At 34.9% G+C, this 21,381-nt stretch overlaps 1 protein-coding gene across 2 annotated transcripts in view; it reads left to right on the top strand.

Moving 5' to 3' along the window:
- Positions 1-21,381, top strand: part of LOC126828363 (ubiquitin carboxyl-terminal hydrolase calypso) — a 49,929-nt gene that overhangs the window by 15,795 nt on the left and 12,753 nt on the right. Inside the window, exons 6-10 of one of the 2 annotated variants that reach the window (XM_050558114.1) lie at positions 2,620-2,681; positions 4,625-4,767; positions 8,986-9,064; positions 9,820-9,943; positions 10,958-10,972. In XM_050558114.1, coding sequence (XP_050414071.1) covers positions 2,620-2,681; positions 4,625-4,767; positions 8,986-9,064; positions 9,820-9,943; positions 10,958-10,972 — 423 coding nt within the window. The remainder of the gene's footprint in view (positions 1-2,619; positions 2,682-4,624; positions 4,768-8,985; positions 9,065-9,819; positions 9,944-10,957; positions 10,973-21,381) is intronic. The other variant, XM_050558115.1, reaches the window with a different exon arrangement.

The following is a 21,381-nucleotide window of genomic DNA, read 5'->3' as shown; positions in this document are numbered from 1 at the left end:
AATATGAACTAAAATTCTTTTCCTACTTTTTATACGGCCACATGGAAATGTGGTCATACATTGCAGTCGGTGAACATTCTGCAGACTAAATTTATCATCTGATTGTTTTGAAATTGATATATGTTTTTGAAAATTAGTGAGATGAAGAAGCCTATTAAATTTCAATAATTTCCGTTTATTTCTTCTGGAGTTATGACCCTTGTTTCACTTTGTTGCACCTTGTGAATACTCTAATGACAAACGTTAGCATCCAATCTGTATAAAATTTATATGCATCATTTAAATTAGTGAAACGCAGACACCTATTGAATTTCAGCAATTTTCGTTAATTACATCTAGAGTTATAGCCCTTGGGCAACTAAAGGATGCCGAGTGTCCTTTTCTAACTCCTGGAATTGTTGTACCAATATGTAGAATCACTAAAATAAACACAACACTACTGTGGAATGGAAATAAGGTATTTTTAATCGGAGCAAAGTGTCAACAATAATTCTTCTGTCCCCTAAACTTAATCTGCAAATATAACTTCGATCAAAAAATTTATTTGCTGCCATTTTGAATAATTGGATTATGGTATATTTTGGCCTGGTGCTGGTAAGGCGATTAAATGACGTCATCGGTAACGCGAGTAAGCGCGGCGCCAGTAATCAAATGCACCACTTGTGAACGTGATCAAGACTAATCTTTTTTTATACACCCACATACTGTATTCATGTGGACGTATATTGTCGTTGCCCCTGTCCGTTGGTCCACAATTTTTTGTGGACACTCTACAGGTCACAATTCTTATCCGATTTTGATGAAACTTGAAATATAGGTTTATCTCCAAAAGATCTCCGTTGCTTTCGATATTGGCGTGTATCGGATCAAAACTTCATGGATTATGGCACCTGATTGTACGAAAAATCATGTTTTTAGCTTGTGGACCCTATAGAGGTCACAATTTTGAACGGATTTTGATGAAATTTGAAATGTTTATAACACAATGATCTTGGTTCCTTTCGATATTTGTGCATATCGGAATTATGGCCCCTGATTGTATGAAAAATCACTTTTTTGAGCTTGTGGTCCCTTTGGAGGTCACAATTATTATCCGATTTTAAAAACTGTTTGATAATATCACTGTTACACCGTAATGAAGGTTGAGTTCGAATTTTGTGAAAATTGGACCAAAACTGTCGGACAAAATGACCGCCACTTGTACGCGAATAGTGTAAAAAAAAATGGTATATCAAGGTTGTGAACCTGGTAGAGGTGACAATTCTAATCCGATTTTGATGAAACTTGAAATGCATGTTTATAACCCAAAGATCTTGGTTCCTTTTGATATTTGCGTATATCGGAATATCGGATCATAACTTCCTGAATTATGGCCCCTGATTTTACGGCAAATCGCCTTTTTTTTAGCTTGTGGTCCCTCTGAAGGTCACAATTATTATCCGATTTGATTATATCACCGTTACACCGTAATGAAGGTTGAGTTCGAATTTCATGAAAGTCTGACCAAAACTGACGGACAAAATATGGTAGAGGTCACAATGTTAATCCAATTTTGATGAAACCTGAAATGCATGTTTATAACCCAAAGATCTTGGTTCCTTTCGATATTTGCGCATATCGGATCATAACTTCCTGAATTATGGCCTCTGATTTTACGGAAAATTGCCTTTTTTAGCTTGTGGTCCCTCTGAAGGTCACAATTATTATCCGATTTGATTATATCACTGTTACACCGTAATGAAGGTTGTGTTCGAATTTCGTGAAAATCGGACCAAAACTGCCGGACAAAATGGCCGCCGCTTGTACACGAATTGTGTAAAAATATGGTATATCAAGGTTGTGGATTATGGCCCCTGATTGTACTGAAAATCACGTTTTTAGCTTGTGGTTCCTCTAGAGGTCACAATTATTGTCTGATTTAAAAAAAACGTTCGAATATATCACCGTTACACCAAATTCTTGGTTGAGTTTGAATTTTGTGAAAATCGGACCAAAACTGCCGGACAAAATGGCCACCCCTTGTATGCAAATAGTGTAAATATAGGGTATATCAAGGTTGTGGATCCTCTAGAAGTCACAATTTTGATCCGATTTTGATAAAACTTGAAATATATCTTTATAACCCAAAGATCTTGGTTCCTGTCAATATTTGCGCATATCGGATTGTAACTTTGTGAATTATGGCCCTTGATTGTTCGAAAAATCGCTTTTTGTTTAGCTTGTTCTCTATCCATCTCTTGCAAAATGTGGGTGTATCCTGCCTGTCAGCCGCTGGTATTAAAAATTCAAAGTCAAATTTCTATAATTTTCTTCGAATCCAATATCTTGTGGAGCTCTTGTGGATAATGAATTCATTAATGATAATTTATATTGGGATTTATGCTGGAAAGTATTCTCAACTGATCAGAATGTAGATTAATCTGACATGTTTGAAAGATGTTAAATTGCTAGTGAATAGAGCCCTTACTTCACATTTGTATATTATCATGTAAAATTCAAGTATTAATGAGTTGAATGTGACCGACTCATTGATAAAACAATAAACCAGCCACTATAATTAACTTTTGGTTTAATTGTAAGCTAATTTTTAATGGGGTTTTTTTGGCATTTTTTTTTAAGAATAAAGGATTAGCTATAGGAAATATGCCAGCTTTGGCCAGAGCTCACAACAGCCATGCAAGGTAAGTTGATATATAAGTTATCATATACATGGACTTCTCTTTTTCATCTTCCTGACGGTACATTTACAATATTTGTAAACAAGCAAAATCATAGTAAAAATTTGATCCAACATTTTTTTAATATAAAAAAATGTTTATATATTTTTCCCGCCAACTAGAATATGTATTTCACGAAATGCATTCTTTTCGTAATATATGCTAGAACAAATGAGAATGGTCCATATATTAGTAATCTATGTTTTGTATTTTAGTAAGAATAACTACAGTTAATCTCACCAATTAATTAGCACCTTAGTGCCAGTGAGATTGTTGATTGGGTAATCAAGTTTAGTTTCAAAAGAAGGCGCCACAGCTGTATGCATGTTCTGTTAACTTTTCCACACGACTGAAAGTCTATTGTTATTTTCCAGTAATATACGGTATCAAAATATGAATCCCTGATAGAATGATGAAAAATTTCAATTTGATTTTTAAGAAATACTTACTTTCACGTCTGAACCGCTCATTTATAAACTTGAGAGAGGGGCGGGTTTGTGAAGCGCACGAACATAAGGCAGTCGCTGGAATGGGAACAGGACTTAATTAAGCCTATAGACTAATGTTTACTCGATGACACTTACCTCTCAAAAAGTGCCTCTTTTCTGCCCGTTGTCCTTGCACCTCGTTTAGCTAACTCCTCTTTTAATTTCCCAACATTAAATCGACCGTAATTATTTTCCGCCATGATTTTGCCGTCTGCTATGAAAGAGTAACTCAATGACGTCTTGGAGTAACCCATAATTCAGTGGCTCCACCTGAAAATCGATACGCGAGCAGACAACCCCATTGGCAGATCAGTGGCCTATCAGTAGACATCAGTATTTTTAAACGCCCACATTTTTCATGTGAATCCAAATAAATATAAAGAGAGTGGAATGCAAAACCATATGAATAACATAAACTTAGATGGGATCCAAGTCATGATAAAATTGATACAGTGACACCAGTAGTAGGAGTGGTTAAAAACAAAGTCATGGGTATTACAAAACCATTTGTGATGGATGATTTGACGTAAAAATGGACAATCGAGACTTTGTTTATTATCCTACCAATGGTATCACAAAAGCATTTGTGATGGATGATTTGACGTAAAAATGGACAATCGAGACTTTGTTTATTATCATACCAATGGTAGAAATGATAATCAAGGCAAGCCTAATATTAAATCACTAATATCTTGGATCAGAGTGAAGCAATTTGACTTAAATTTCCAGCATATTCTGTTTTCATTATCTATTTTTTAACTATTATAGAGAGAACTACCATCTTTTTATCTAATCTTACCTAATACCCCTTTCATATGTTATTGCGCTTAATCAGATTTTATTGTAAATGTTTCATTACCGACAAAAGAAAACATATGTGACAACCCTTGTTGACTGCCCGGATGACTTAGCTGCTGTGGGTATATGATTTGATGCCAATACAGCCATACGTTCTTTTTAGTCTTATTTTCATAATGGAGAGATATATTAATGTTCGGGAAAAACAGAAATTTCCGAATTTAAAAAAAAACAACGTCAATCATAGCCTCTATGGGATTTGTCTGAAGAATCCAAAGAGGATAAGTGACTAAGCTCCATTCAGAAATAACCAAGATATGGGCAATTTTTTTTCCCTTTCTGTAAAACTATTTCCGTTTATCAAAAATTACCAAATTTATATTTTATATATAGTTCCAATCAGGCCTAGAAAAAGTGCAGTTTTGGCTGCATACTTTGACAAAAATCATAAAGAAAAAAATCATAAAGAAAAAAATCACATCGAAAAAAATATACGTCTTTTGACAGAAGGTTTGATACACGTAATGATAAAAACTTTCGAAAACAAAAACGTTTTTCACACTGAAGTTAAGAAAACATGTAAAAAAATTCATTATTAATTAGCTGATAATCTATTTACAGACCGGAACCACGTCATTTACCAGAGAAACAACCTGGACTGTCGACAGTAAAAACAGGAGAAGCTTTTCATTTTGTGAGTTATGTTCCTATCAATGGCAGTCTATTTGAATTAGATGGATTAAAACCGTACCCTATTGATCATGGTAAGAGATATAGAAAATAGTTTTTCTTTTCCTTGCTTAGTTACAGTTATTGCTTGCATGTTTTCATTAACTTTGTTTGAACATAATCCACTATTTCTATTGAGTTATTTTCACATTCCTTATCTCAAAAATGGTTGTGTCAGGTCGATCTGACAATATACGCTATTTTGTTTTTCAAAATGGCAAACAAAATGGCAAACAAAATAGACAATTTATGTGCCCATTAATGCCATTTTATAGGGTTTCAGGGGCGCTAAGTATGAACAACGCCACCATGTTTTTCAAAATGGCAAACCAAATGGTCACCATAATAGACAATTTATGTGCCCATTAATGTAATTTTATAGGTTTTCTGAAATGCTGAATAATATGAAAAAAAAACTAGTATTTGGAGCCAAATCGACAATATCCGCCATCTTGTTTAAAATGGCAGCTAAAATGACAATTCAACGCATTTGCAACTGACTGAGTACTTTCACTGGATCCAGTGTACCGTTTACTTGTGCATTTCTAATGTGAGAAACTATACATATGGTTTACTTTCAAATTATCGTTTGTATAAAATTGTGTACTTGCTACTATCATGTAGTTGACAATGTATTTTCCCGAGATGCGGGATATCAATCAACATCACGTTTATTTATCTACGGCGTTTATCTATTTCCCGGAAGGCATTTATTCGATATGTTTAATTACGCACTGTGTTGTTGTTGGACAGGTTGATATTAATATGAAGCAGGCATAAAAAAGGTAAAAACATTATAAAAAATGTGTACACATAGATGCTCGTCTTACCATTGTCATAGTATTATTATCTATTAAAAATAGTAAATTCCATATTGACAAATAAGTTACACAATACATTGAAAATCGATAAATCACATCTCAGGTAATTTATCTTCTGTAAATCACAAAGGAATTAATGTAGATGTCTAATTATTTGTTTATTTTATAACTTTATTGACGTCTGCTTCCACCCTCCATCTCCTGATCGAATTTAAAAATGGTAATTCCCACACTGACAAATAAATTACACAATACGTCGTAAATCACAACCCAGGCATTATATTTCTTGTAACCCCTTGTACCCGGTAGTGAATCAGTTTGCACCCTCTTATTAGCATGTCCAACCTCGTGTGTTTTCTCTGGGTCGACCGGTTTCCTCCCACTGCTAAAGACCACTACGCACAAGCTTATTATTGAAATAGAATTGAACCATGTGTTAGTCCTGAAATGACCTAGTTTATGTCAAATGGACTTTAAACCCCATTTCTTTCTCTCTCTTATTAGCATGGAAATTAATGCTGATTGGACCATCCAAATCAAAAGGAGTGTTATATTCGCTAATTGTCCAATAAAAATGAATTGTTTTAACAAAAGGATCTCCAGGAATTTACGTAATAGGTTAGGTGAAAATTCACACATTCACATTATTCCAACGTTATCCCAACGTAACTTACGGCTAATAATTCTATGAAGAATATGAAAACTCCAGCCAGCATCAAGCATGTCCGCCACCATCTTGGACTTGCTTTCAGTATTATAGATGATAAAACGAAAATTGCAGCTAATATTGCTACACACTGGAATGCTAAATTGAATCCAAACTTTTTAGGATTGAATACCAGTTGCATAGAGAAATATTACATTGTCGAAGACTTCAACTATATATTTTTATTTTCAACGCTATGAAGCAAAGAAGACAACAATTCCCGCTTACTTTGAACACTGCTGCCAACTTCAGAGAGAGACTATATTTGTGTTTTATTGTCCCCCGCCTTTCGAAGAAAGCCGGGGACTGTTCAAATGGTCACACTTTTTGGGACACAATAACTCTAATTAAGCTAAAATGTTCAAACTTGGTGTAGGTGTTAAGTAGGTCAATGCCTTGATGGAGTTCGAAGATGAGCATTTTCTTCTTACGGTAAGCAGAGATAAGCAATTTGATTGGTCGAGAACACAATAACTCTCATTCTAATTGAGTTAGAATGTTCACACTTGGCGTAGGTGTTTATTAGGTGAATGCCTTGATGGAGTTTGAAGATGAGAATTTTCTGCGTTGTGGACATTCTACAGGTCACAATTTTTATCAGATTTCAACAAAACTTGAAATATTGGTTTATCTCCCTAAGATCTCGGTTCCTTTCGATATTGGCATGTATGGGATCGTAACTTCATGGATTATGGCCCCTGATTGTATGAAAAATCGCGTTTTAGCTTGTGGACCTATAGAGGTCATAATTTTTATCCGATTTAAAAAAAACGTTTTAGTATATCACAGTTACACCCTAAGGATGGTTGACAAAATTGCAGCGCATCGTTCTCAAATAGCATAAAAATATGGTATATCAAGGTTGTGGACCCTCTAGAGATCACAATTTTCTTCTGATTTTGATGAAACTTGAAATGTAAGTTTATAACCCAAAGATCTCGGTTCCTTTCGATATTCGCGCATATCGGACCCTAATTTCCTGAATTATGGGCCTTGATTGTTGAAAAGTCACGTTTTTAGCTTGTGGACCCTATAGCGGTCAAAATTTTTATCTGATTTAAAAATACGTTTGAATATATCACCGTTATACCCTAAGGATGGTTGAGTTTGAATTTCGTAAAAATCGGACTAAAACTAACAAAGTAGCTGGCCCTCGTATTCAAATAGTGTAAAAATATGGTATATCAATGTTGTGGACCCTCTAGAGGTCACAATTTTCTTCTGATTTTGATGAAAACTATAACCTGTAGATCTTGGTTCATTTCGATATTCGCTCATATCGAATAGTAACTTCCTGAATTATGTCTCCCCCCCCCCCCCCCCCGATTGTACGAAAAATCACGTTTTAGCTTGAGGTCCCTCTAAATGTCACAATTATTATCCGATTTAAAAAAATTGTTCAAACATATCACTGTTACACCGTAATTTTGGTTGAGTTCGAATTTCGTGAAAATCGGACCAAAACTGCCGGACAAAATGGCCGCCCCTCATACACAATTAGTGTAAACATCTGGTATATCAAAGTTGTGGACTCTCTAGAGGTCACAATTTTGATCTAATTTTAATGAAACTTGAAATTCATGTTTATAACCCAAAGATCTTGGTTCTTTTCGATATTCGGGGATATCGGATGGTAGCTTCCTGAATTATGGCCCCTGATTGTATGAAATATCATGTTTTTACTTTAGCTTGTTGTAGAGGTCACAGTTTTTATCCGATTTAAAAAAAACATGTGAATATATCACCATTACTCACCAAGATCTTGGTTCCTTTTGATAATAGCGTATATCTGAACGTAACTGCCTGGATTATGGCTCCTGATTGTACGAAAAATCGCATTTTTAGCTTGCGGATTCTCTAGAGGTCACAAGTTTTTTTCCGATTTTCAAAACTGTTTAAATATTTCACCATTCCACCATAATGAAGGTTGAATTCGAATTTCAGGAAAATCGAAATGAAACTGCTCGACAAAATGGCCGCTCTTTGTACACAAATTGTGTAAAAGTATGCAATATGAAGGTTGTGGACCCTCTAGAGGTCACATTTTTTATCTGATTCTGATGAAACTTAAAACATATATTTATATCCCGAAGATCTCAGTCCCTTTTGATATTTGCGCATTTCAGACCATAACTTTGTGGATTATTGCCCCTGATTGTACAAAAAATCCTGATTGTTTTTAGCTTGTTCTCTATCCATCTCTTGCAAAATGTGGGCGTATCCTGCCTGGCAGCCGCTGGTTAACAATTTCTGATAACTATTGCTTGAGTTACAGCTCTTAATGACTTTTAAAAATGTTGTGGATGGTCTCAAGACCAAGATTATCTTTGGAATATCTTGTGGATGCCCTAGAAGCAAAAGTTTATATCCGATTGACTTGAAATTTACACACAGTTTTTAAGGTCACAAGATGACAAAATCTATTGATTTTCAACGATTTCTGATTACTTAAACAGCTAAATTCATGATATTAAATGCTTTGTATACTAAACGTTAGCATATGGCAGAACTAGAAGCAAAACAAATTCTAATTATTTCTGATAATTACTTAATTGGTTGTTACTGGTAATCAGACGGTATTCAGACTTTTATGTGTTAAATGTTTTCATTATCAACAAAAGAAAAAATATGTGACTCCCCTTGTTGTGGGTGTATGTTTCATTTACTGGCTAGCTATCTTTTTATATTTAAAGAATTTCACACATTTGGATAATTTATTTGGCTAGGTCCTTGGGAGAAAGAAGAGGAGTGGACCGAAAAATTTCTACGTGTTATAACGGACAGACTTGGTATGGCTAAAGGAGGGTAAGTTGTACATTTTGCTTTATAACAGTTCGCTATGGTCAAGGCTAAGTTATATTGAGTTACATATGTATAGTACATGTATGTCTCATATGTGACAAAAAATTGAAATTGCATGATTTGTTTTAAAATCATATAGGTCTTATAAATGCTGATCATTTTAACAGATGCAGCAACCTTTACATATATCAACATTTGCAATTTATAACATGGCCAAAAATCATTACTTAAATACCTTTAGGTCCCCTTTTGCATACACAACAATCAGTAATTGGAGTGTGAGTGGAGAACTCATTTAAAGGACAATATTGGTGTCAGTCATTATAAAATATGTGATAGAACTGGTTAAATACATCCCAAATATAACTTTAACACAGAGATCATTGCTACGGGATATGTGTAACAAGCACGTGAAGAAACAGGAAGTGACGACAAGCATGACAAACACGAGTTATCCTACTATATAACTGATTGAAGCAACGAGCGATAACAGACACGCGATCGAATTTCATTTCACTGATAGATTTGATGATAGATTTGTTTTAAACCAGGACATGTTTTCGTTCAATAGCCCTTCTGACCATTCATCCAAGTTCTAAGCTAGACTAGGCATGGTTAATGGGAAGGTGGGTTTTACTATGTTTTGTTTTAAATTGATAATGCTAAGAAGTTACAATGGAATGAAGATATGGCTTGTGAACAGAAAATAAAGACCACAAAAAGGAGTGCACATAATGTATGGAATAATTATGTTTCAGGGAACCAAACAATGATATAAGGTATAATCTTATGGCAGTGGTTCCAGATAAAAGACAGTTATATGAAAACAAATTAAAAACTTTGAAAACTAATCGCCAGATTGTTCTAGAGGCCCTTCAACAGGTATATATTTAGAGAGTGAGAGATGAGCGAGAGAGAGGCATTGACCAATTTTTAATTTTACACTCATTTTTGGTCATGGTTTGTTATCGATTTGGCATAATTTTTATGTCGTTACTTCACACTGTAACCCAGGTATCGTTTAATCTTATGTATCTAGCACTTATTTCTTTCACATTCGTTTAATATCAAATCTTTGTTTAAAAATTCGTAAAAATTGTTTAAAATCACCCAAAATCATCTAATTTGTACATGTGTCCAGTTTAAAGCTGACTGATTAATTTTGATAATAATTAGACATTTATTAACATGACAAGACAAAAATCAACTCTTGATGCCATCGGATGCTTGAGATTTTAAGTAGATTAGAATGTTTCGGCCATTTAATGTTTTAATTTAAAAATGAAGAAGCGCAATCTGATTAAAACACCGATACTATTTTGTTTCGTTTTTTATAGTTCAAAAATTTCATTTTACACTAGGATCTGGAAGAGTTGGTATATAATAGGCATTCTGATTGATGTGAGAAATAAGCCAATGATAACTTGGCTTTATTTGAATGAAATTTTTAATATATGTGACCTGTGTGGCAAAATGAGTTGGAATGCGCAAATTCTACAGACAAAACAAGTGAAAATATTGATTTTGATCGAAATTGAGATTTTCATAAAAATGAGTTGATATTATAAATACTATCTATCAACCCAATTAAAGATCAAAATAGCATTTTAAAACACCTTTATTTGGAGTATTAACCCTTCACTTTATTCAATTCGCTCACCTTATGTATTAAAATAATTACTTTAACTGTGGAAAACTAACACCCTAATTCAGCCCTTCTTTGACTTCAGCCATTACCAAAAGAGTAATGTCAAAATTATTTATGTGCAGTGGTGGGTTGACCTTCATCCTGTACTTGCTTATAAAATAGTTTACTTCCCAATTTCATTACTAATTGAAGAGCATTATGATAAATTTCTCATATATATCTTTTTGATGTTTATGCTGCTTTGATAGTTATTGGATCCAAAGGTATGTAGGCCTATATCATTGTATACACGTACAGTACAGTGCTGGAGTTTGGGACTAGAATCGCCGAACACGGGGCAAAAACTCTAGTTTCGTGGGGGGGGGGGATCTTGGCGATTTGCTTGTGTGGAGATATCGTCCCGATTCTAGCATGTTGAAGAAAAATGTACTTTATTGAAGTTGAATACAAGGTATGTTAACCTTGGACGAGGAAGCGGGGGTCGAACTAATATTGTCTACAATAAATTTGAAGCCTTGTAATATAGTAAATGTTGCCGTGAAAATGTGTACATGTATAATGTACAGGCTGGTTTGAATAATAACCCAATGATTTGTTAAGTAATCTTGTGAAAACGTACACCAGCATTATATATCGGTGGGGCTATACATGTATGCGAACAATGAACAACTTACAATTTCTTAAAAGTATCATTTGATCTTCGTCTATAACTTACACATTGTGGCAAGTAGATCCATTAATCATTGGCTGCTATCAAAACCAAATTTTAAATTATATACGATGGGCATTTACACATTACTTCATTTCTCGCATTTTGACAAATCTGCCGGAAGCCATTTCACTCTATAAGGTTGACCAATTAAGTTAATTAATACAATGTGTTATGAATGTTAGGCAAGCTATTATCTATAAAAACATAGCCTGCCTCCCTAAGAAAACATCTTTTTTCATGGTAATAAAGAGTAAATATAATTTAACACAAACTTTTTTATTTCATAATTTAGTAAAAATTGTAGGACTGGATCACGTTGCATAGTGCTTTATTAATTAAAATAGATAAATTAAAGACGATGAGCTTAAAATTAATACTACATTACACTCTCCATTTAAACAAACAATTCGCATCAAACATTTTCATGTTAGTTGGGTGCGAGACCTAAAATCTGTGACCAATTTTCGGGGAAGTTGTTTTAAAGGTGGTTTCTATATGACAAATCCTGTTGAAACGATTAAGCTTGGATGCCTCTCTCTAAAATGCTGGTGGAATCCGCTAGAGGGCCAAATTCAAAATGGCGGTCAGATTTCTCGGGGAAAATATAAAAGGTTTCTATTTGTATGTTTTAAGGGTCTCTGAAACGAAATATCATAATCAAAAATCCATCAGGCCACTGGTTTTGCCAATATGTCCGAACAATCCAAGATGGCCGCCATTTTTGATCTGGAAAATAGTTTTGTCAACTTCATGTATACGATACCAAAGTTGTATGTTTTCGGGGTCGATTTATTCAATTTCGATGAATTTGTGTCGATATATGACAACCAGCAAAAAGAGTGTAAGAAATGAAGGTACTCACCGATATTTACAACCTGATATACGTAGTCAATTGATTTTAATTTAATCAACGCTTGATAATGGATCCATGTAATATTTAATCACGCATGATAATCAACGTCAAATTATCCACTTAAAGTCAAAGTGTTACTCGTCAGAATCACAGTCACCCGATTTAAAAGATCGATCCAGTTCTGATTCAGATTATTCCTCCGAAGTTGAAGTTAGGTCGGAATCGTCATCACTTGCATTATCACTGCCATGAACAAGTAAGTCGCTTAAACATCCTGGTAATGCTGCTTTATTCTCATATCTAATTGACACGCGCTGTCCAGAATCGAGCAGTTTCCAATCATTACCAATGGGAGAGTGTGTGATCTTAGGCTTTGAGTAATTAAGCGTTAAATATGCCCGAAAAGTAGCTCTGGTGAGTTTAAGTTTTGCAAGACTCCTTATCAGGTGGTAGCCGGCGTAGGGTTTTTTCGTTTTATGCTTGACCATTTCCTGGCTCTCGCTTCTGTCAGTGATCTGCTTTGAAGGTGGTTTCTGAATTAAAAAAACCTTCTGAAGCTATTAAGCTTGAGTGCCTCTGTCTAAAATGCTTGCGGAATCTGCTAAAGTGCCATATTTAAAATAGAGGCCAAATTTGGAGCTAAAAATATAAAATATTTAATATAGGCTTCTGAGGTGGCTATTCCTATGTTTTAAGGGTCTTTGAATCGAAATATATCAAAAATTCATCTGGTCACAAGTTTGGCCAATATGGCCGAAAAATCCACGATGGCCGCCATTTCTTGCATGGATTTTCTTTTCAACTATGCTCAAGTTTGATGTCAAATTGTATGTTTTCAGTGTCGAGGAATTCAATTTTGACTCATTTTCTTTGATTGGAGTGATAGTTACAAATTAAGAGCCACAATGAGGTTGTTCCCGTCGAGTGACCCAGAGCTAAAGAATACGGTTTCATAATTGCTTCTTAGCCTGATTAAACTTGCACCATATTGTTTCTATTGGCTTGGAATTCCCCAGGCGTCATTGCATCAACAGTGCCTCACGCTAAAGGGCCCTGATATATTCACCAAGCCTCATTCTTGTGCCATTATCTACAACCCTGGAACAAGAAAGAGGCCTGGTGACTATATCAGGGCCTTTCAGCTTGGAGCCCAGTCAATGCAATGACGCCCGGGGAATTCCAAGCAAATAGAAACAATATGGTGCAAGTTTAATCATCTAGGATCAGCTATGAAACCGGTTCTTTAGCTGCCGGTCATTTGATGGGAACACCCTCACTGTAGCTCTTAATTTGTAACTATCACTCCAATCAACGAAAATGAGTTAAAATTGAATTCCTCGACACTGAAAACATACAATTTGACACGAAACTTGAGCACAGTTGAAAAAAATATCCCAGCAAGAAATGGCGGCCATCTTGTATTTTTCGGCCATATTGGCCAAACTAGTGACCGGATGAATTTGTGATATATTTCGATTCCGAGACCCTTAAAACATAGGGATAGTCACCTCATAAGCCTATATTAGATATTTTATATTTTTAGCACTAAATTTGGCCTCTATTTTGAATTTAGCACTCTATCAGATTCCGCAAGCATTTTGGACAGAGACACCTATGCTTAATCGCTTCAGGTTACAAGTGTTTGTTTTATACAGAAACCACCTTCAAAGCATATCACTGACAGAAGCGAGATCCAAGAAATGGTGAAGCATAATACGAAAAAACTTTCGCCGGCTACCACCTCTATTACAAACTTAAACTCACCATAGCTACTTTTCGGGCATATTTAATTCCTAATTACTCAAAGTCTAAGATCACACACTCTCCCATTGGTAATGATTGGAAACTGCTCCAATCTGGACAGTGTGTGTCAGTGATTTACTTGTTCATGGCAGCGATAGCGCAAGTGATGAAGATTCTGATGAAACTTCAACTTAAGAGGAACAATCTGAATCTGAACAATTAGAACTAGGTCTATCTTTGGAATCGGGTGACTGTGATTCTACTGAGTAACACTTTAACTTTAAGTGGATAAGTAGATGATGTCGATTATCGTGCATGATTAAATATTACGTGGATCCATTATCAAGCGTTGATTAAATTAAAATCAACTGATTACAGAGTATATCAGATTGTAAATATCGGTGAGTACCTTAATTTGTTGCACTCTTATTACTGGTTGTCATATATCGACACAAAATCATCATAATTGAATACCTCGACACCGAAAACATACAACTTGGAGTATAATTGACAAAACTATTTTCCAGGTAAAAAATGGTGGCCATCTTGGAATGTTCGGCCATATTGGCACAACTAGTGGCTGGATGGATTTTTGATTACAATATTTCGATTCAGACAACCTTAGAACATACGAATAGACACCTCAGAAGCCTATATTAAATAATTTTATATTTTCCTGCCAAATCTGGCAGCCATTTTGAATTTGGCCCTCTAGTGGATTCCGCCAGCATTTTAGAGAGAGGCACCCAAGCTTAATCGTTTCAGCAGGTTTTTGTCATATAGAAACCACCTTCAAAACTTCCCCGAAAATTGGTCACTTTAGGTCTCGTACCCAACTATGTATTATAAATCACAAAAGACCGGTAAGTCATGTGTCATATCAATCAAGAGTAAATATAATTAAACACAAACTTTATAATTTCATAATTTATTAAATATTCTAGGGATGGATCACGTTCCATAGTAATAAAGAGTAAATTTAATTAAACACAAGCTTTATTATTTCGTAATTTAGTAAAACTTCTAGGGCTGGATCATGTTGTATAGTGCTTTATTAATAAAAAGTAAATAAATTAAATACGATGAGCTTTAAGATAATACTACATTACACTCTTCATTTAAAACAATTCTCATCAAATATTTTCATGCATCATAAATCACAAGGGACCAGTATGCCTCGGGATCCCGCCAAATCTACAACAGCCAATGGGTTAATGAAATCACACTCTGGGACTATATTCTTATGTTATAGTTCTTTGCAAATATATTTTCAAAAGGTGTAACCATTATATTGTATTTGAGTTAAATAAGTCCTATTTAAGACATCCAACTTTCTTCCTCAGAGAACACAACTACACATTAGATGATATAAAAGTTGATTTTGTGATACCCATGACTTTTAACCACATTTAAATGTGGTCATATATTTCAGTCGCCTCTGTCTGCCCTCTGCGTCATCCACAATTACTTATGAACACTTTACAAACTACATTTATTATCTGATCGTTTTGAAATTTCCATATGTTGTTTACATTAGTGAGACAAAGAAGCCTATTTATTTTCAACAATCTCCAATAATTTCTTCTAGAGTTAATTCCTTGTGTCACTTTTTAGAACCCTGTGAACACTCTGTCGACTAAAGTTATCATCCGATCTGTATTAAATTTACATGCATTATTTAAACATACATTATGCAAGAGCTAAATCTGCCTATTGCAGGTCTTTCTTTAGGCCTAAAATGTCATCTAAATTATTAATTAGACATTAATTAACTTATCCAGACCATAATCAAGCTAGCCTGCAAAATTTACTGGATTGGGATCTGATTTGCTGCTTAACTTTCATTCATGATTTAATCATGAAATGAATAGTTAAGACTATGTTTTTTATTGTATCGACTTTAGTAATGATGATCGAGGCTAGGCCGAAAATTCAGCACTTTTCGTTAAGAACTTCTAGAGTTAGGCCCTTGTTTCACTTTTTTGAACCTAGTGAACTCTCTTATGACAAAAGTTATCATCCGATCTATATTATATATATATATGCATTATTGAGATTAGTAAAACGAATAAGCATATTGAACTTCAACATTTTTTATACGCTCACATTTTCATGTGGACATATTATATTGTCATTGCCCCCGTCCATCCACAACTTGTTTGTGGACACTCTACATGTGACAATTCTTATCCGATTTTGATGAAACTTGAAATGTAGGTTTATCTCCAAAAGATCTTGGTTTCTTTCGATATTGGCACGTATTGGATCAAAACTCATGGATTATGACCCCTGATTGTATAAAGAATCATGTTTTTAGTTTGTTGACACTCTTGAGGTCACAATTTTTATCCGATTTACATGAAACTTGAAATGTATGTTCATAACCTAAAGATCTCGGTTCCTTTCAATATTCACGCATATCAGACTGTAACTTCCTGAATTGTGGCCCCTGATTGTATGAAAAATCACGTTTTTAGATTGTGGACCTCCTAGAGGTCACAATTTTTATCTAATTTAAAAAAACATTCAAATATATCCCTGTTACACCATAAGGATGAGTGAGTTCGAATTTCGCGAAAATTTGACCGACAAAATGGCCGCTCCTCATACGCAAATAGTGTAAAAGTATGTTATATGAACGTTGTGGAACCTCCAGAGGTCACAATTTTGATGAAACCTTAAATTTATGTTATATCACAAAGATCTTGGATCCTTTAAATATTTGCGCATATCGATCTGTAACTTCCTGGATTATGGCCACTGATTCTACCAAAAAATCGCGAATTTAGCTTGTGGACAGGTCACAATTTTTACTTAATCTTAAAAAACGTTTATATATATCACTGGTACACCTGAATGATGGTTGAGTATGAAGTTTGTGACAATCCAACCGGCACTGCCCGACAAAAACTACATAAACTAACACAAGTGACTGAATGTGAAGATCGAAGGGAAATGTGAAAATTAGACATGTTGTGAAAAAGATTGGAAGAAGTATCATATTTCTACATTTTCATATGAGAAACTAGGCAAAGCTATTTTATCTGTTATGTTAAAGATAATTTCAATCCATCTAAAAACAATAATAATTCAAACTATAGTCAAGGAATCTAATTAATTTGTCTCCATTAGAACCTCTATCTTATCTCCCAACTAGAGCATTGCTAACGCTGCTGCTTTCATTGATATGGTACTTTTCAAAATGAAGTGAATGAAATATGAAATAGTTGCCATGACAGTAATATGACAAGAGACAAAGAAATCTAGGCTTGGGTTTGTTTTAACAAATTTAGAGACTAAATATTAACAAAAAAGTGAGTGTGACACTGTCACAAGGGGTTGGGGCATGCACCAAAATAAAATAGTTGCTATCTTTACGGTATAAGGAATAAATATGCAAAGTTCCAAGATGATCCATTCAGATTTACAGCCTGTAGATTATAAATACTAAAATTGGGCGTGGCTCGGCCCCTGGGGTTGGATTTGGAACAGTATAAATAGGTACCACAATGTTATTAAAATGATTGATATGCTGAATTTGAACAGAACCTGTTAATTATAGCAACTTGCCCTTAGCCTGTAAGGAATACATATACCAAGTTCCAAGCTGATCCATTCAGAATTGCGGCCTGTATACGATAAGTACAAAAATTGGGTGTGGCTCTGCCCCTGGGGGCAACACAGACACACAAAGAAAAAATGGGTGTGGCTTTGTCTCTGGGGGTTGGGAATTCACTAAAAAAGAATAGTGGTCATCCTTAGGGTATACGGAATAGATATCCTTAGGGCATAAGGAATAAGTATGAAAAGTTTTCAAGACAATTGATTAAGAATTTCGGACTGTAGGCGACACACAGACACCCATAAAAAAAATGGGTGTGGCTCTGCCCCTGGGGGTTGGGCATGCACCACAAACAATAGGGATGTTCCTTGGGGTATAAGGAATAAGTATACAAAGTTTCAAGATGATATGTTAAGAAATTTGGCCTGTAGACGACAAACAAATACCAGAAATGGGCTTGGCTCTGCCCTGGGGGTCGGGCATGCACCAAAAACAATATTGATCATCCTTAGGGTATAAGAAATAAGTATGTAAAGTTTTAAGATGATCAGTTAAACACACACACACACATACACAGACAGGGGCGACGGCAATATACATCCCATTAAACATGGCGGTGGATACAATATCATCTTGTGGTATTGAGATCTATCAACGAAGACAGGCTTGTTTTTGTTCTACTGGTATATACATAGAAATTTGCATATAATGCCATTTGAAGGTCTGTGAAAACCCGATATTGATATGTATATTTTTAGCATGGACCACAGATGTCAACAGATGTAGTTTTAACTATTATAGTAAGAACTGCCAGCTCTTTATCTAATCTTCCATAATGTATCTTTACGTGAAAAATTAAGTATTTTTACTTAACTTTTAGAAAACCTTTGAATACGGACCCTGATCTTATGAATTGAATCTTATCCGGAAGTTAGATTATTACAATGTAGTAACTGAGGCGACAATTAGTCTCGAAAAACTACACATCAAAGTGTACATAGAAAATTGCCTAACAAAGCATGCATTCGTTAAAGGGGCGTTATAAGGGATGATTTTTGTGCCAAATTAAAGAAATTCTCACCACCGGTTTAAAGCATGATTTTATTGGCAGAATATGATGATTAAGCATGCGCCAAACTTAAGTCTATACCGATTCAAAAATTGAATAATCACTTATATTCACAATTTTTCAAGTGTGAGTTTTACCGTAAAAATATTAATAGAATATCTTGTAACAAACTGGTGATGCATAATGTGTTGTAGAGGGGAGAGGGGATGTGCTCTTCATCATGGCCGTTCTTAATTTAGCCATGACAACGGCACCTATTTTGTGTTAAGATCTAGATTGGTCACGTACCAATTGTAATTGTTCTTTAAGTTTGGGTAATGATCACTTACTGACAATTTACAATAAAAGTATTGTCTACAAGACTACAACATGTTAAAGGGGATTCTATTTTAGTCAATTATTGATTCCTTTTGATGGCACGTGTAAATTCACGTAATTTTGAAACTTGATTGAAAGTATGCATTAACTCAGACACTTTGATGCTGAAATGAAAAGGTCATCAAGGTATTATTCGAATGTGTACTTAAAAACAGGAGACGAAGGCTTTTAATTCATTTGTGATTTAAACCCGAAGATATATTACTTGAGGTGTGATTTAACGATTTAAAACAATTGTTTAACTTATTTGTCAGAATGGGAATAGCTATGTAATGGATAAAACTTACGCCCACGGTAAGACCAGCATCTATGGGTGCAAATTTTGAAATTTTCGTAATTTGAATGAGTTTGAAATAGTCGATCAAAGCAAGTCTTTAAAATGTCAAGCGTATTAATGAAGTAATGTATCAGTACAGGCATAATTCTGTTTATTTCATTGTTGAAAAACTAAGACTGCCAATGGTTGAAATTAGTTATATTTTCATAATAAGCCAGTAAAATCTGTGTCTTGCATGCCATAATAGCTGATAATTGACAACGATACCACGGTGGTGCAATCGCACTATAAATAAACCTACATCACACCAAATATGGATGTATTGACTGTACGTGCGTGAAAAGTCTGACTTTGTAAATTTTGCGGTGGATCTGTTATGTTGATGTTCGCGATGGTTTAAAAAAATAGCGGTTGAAATTTAAAGCGGAATTTAGAGTGTGTGCAAAGTGGATTGATTGACTAACCCGGCGATTTTTCATTTCTGCCCAGGTTGGACGCCGGGAGAATTTAGTACTTTTAAGTACTGACTTTTACTGTAGCTCAGTTTTGGGATGATTTACTAAGATCAGATTTTATTTTTGGTAACTTTAGTCTAATTGCACACAATATTGCACAATATATTTTCAGTATATTCACATCAAATCTCCAGGGATTGCCAATGTTATTTTCAGGTACCATGAAGGTATTTGAATCCGAATCCCTGATAGAATGATATAAATTTCAATATTATTTGTAAGAGATGCTTACAATTATTCTCATCGATCACTTTAGAGCATTTTGGCGCCAGTAATGTATTTGAAGCAAATGGTGTCCGTTTTCTCACTTGATAATATTATGTGAAAAAATGATATCCAACTAGGCATGCTTGTATATTTTACATGCGTTTGAATCCACGGTTCAGCTATCAAAATATTTAAGTCTCTTGGAAAAGAATTGACGGCCATTTTGAATAGTTACAGTTATTTATTTCTTTAGACGAAACGAAAAGAAGTGATTGACACTTTTATATGTAACGGTGAAGCAAGGATATAACAATTGTAAAAAATCTTTCCGCCATTTCCCCAAAAGAATCGACAATACCCCAAAACGTTATCAAAGTTAAATTGTCTGTTTCATATTTTTATCGCAAATTGCGACTTTGGCGACTGACAGCATGAGCCCTGGTCCCAGGGAAGCTCCTGGGGCATCATGAGTCATGTGGAACCACAGAGAGGCTTAGGGAGAACTGCGAAAACTTCAGTACTTGTATTGTCAGAAAAACAGGCCGGGGAGGCATCCCCAGAGCTTTCCAGATCCACATGGAAACTCCGGGGATGCTTCCCTGTAGCTTCTGTGAAATATTTTTGCCCCTGGGGCATCGCCGCAGCATCGGCGATGTTGTGATTTTGATGAAACTTTAAATATATCTTTATATCCCAAAGATCTCAGTCCCTTTCAATATTCATGCATTACAAAGCATAACTTTCTGGATTATAGTCCATGATTATATAAAAAAATCGCCCTTTTTTGTTTAGCTTGTTCTCTATCCATCTCTTGCAAAATATGGGCGTATCTTGCGTGGCAACTACTTGTTGTGTCTTGTGAGAGCACTTTCTTGCAACTGCTGGGATTAAGCATCCTCGGTATTCCCAGTGGTATCGTTTTTTTTCTACGCCACTAAACCCTGGGTCCATTCATGGGGGAGACACAGTCAAATTATCCGTCTTTGATAATTGTGTTATTGTTATTGAACAATCAAAGTGAAGGGAAGTAACTTGCATGCATTATATTACAACTAATATCTTCAAATTGTTGTTGCAAACTGTCAAAATATTTGAGGACATTTTTTTTTATGCATGTCACTTCTTTGATATTAAATTTCTTGAGTGTTCAAGCTGCTGTATTGTGGTGAACGTAAACAATGACACTAAGACTGGTATGTAAACTGTTTGTGATTGGTTCGTAGAATCAACCTACGTGCCAATGAAATCATCAAGGGCAGATAATTTGAATTTGTGGAAATTCCATAAATGGACACAGGGGTGAGTGGAGTAGAACGTAACGATACCACTGGGGATACCGATGATGGGGATTAAATA

This window comes from Patella vulgata, chromosome 7 (genome assembly GCF_932274485.2).
Source record: "Patella vulgata chromosome 7, xgPatVulg1.2, whole genome shotgun sequence".
NCBI lineage: Eukaryota > Metazoa > Mollusca > Gastropoda > Patellidae > Patella > Patella vulgata.
The sequence above is the reverse complement of the archived record's forward strand: the minus strand, read 5'-3'. Positions and strand labels throughout refer to the sequence as shown.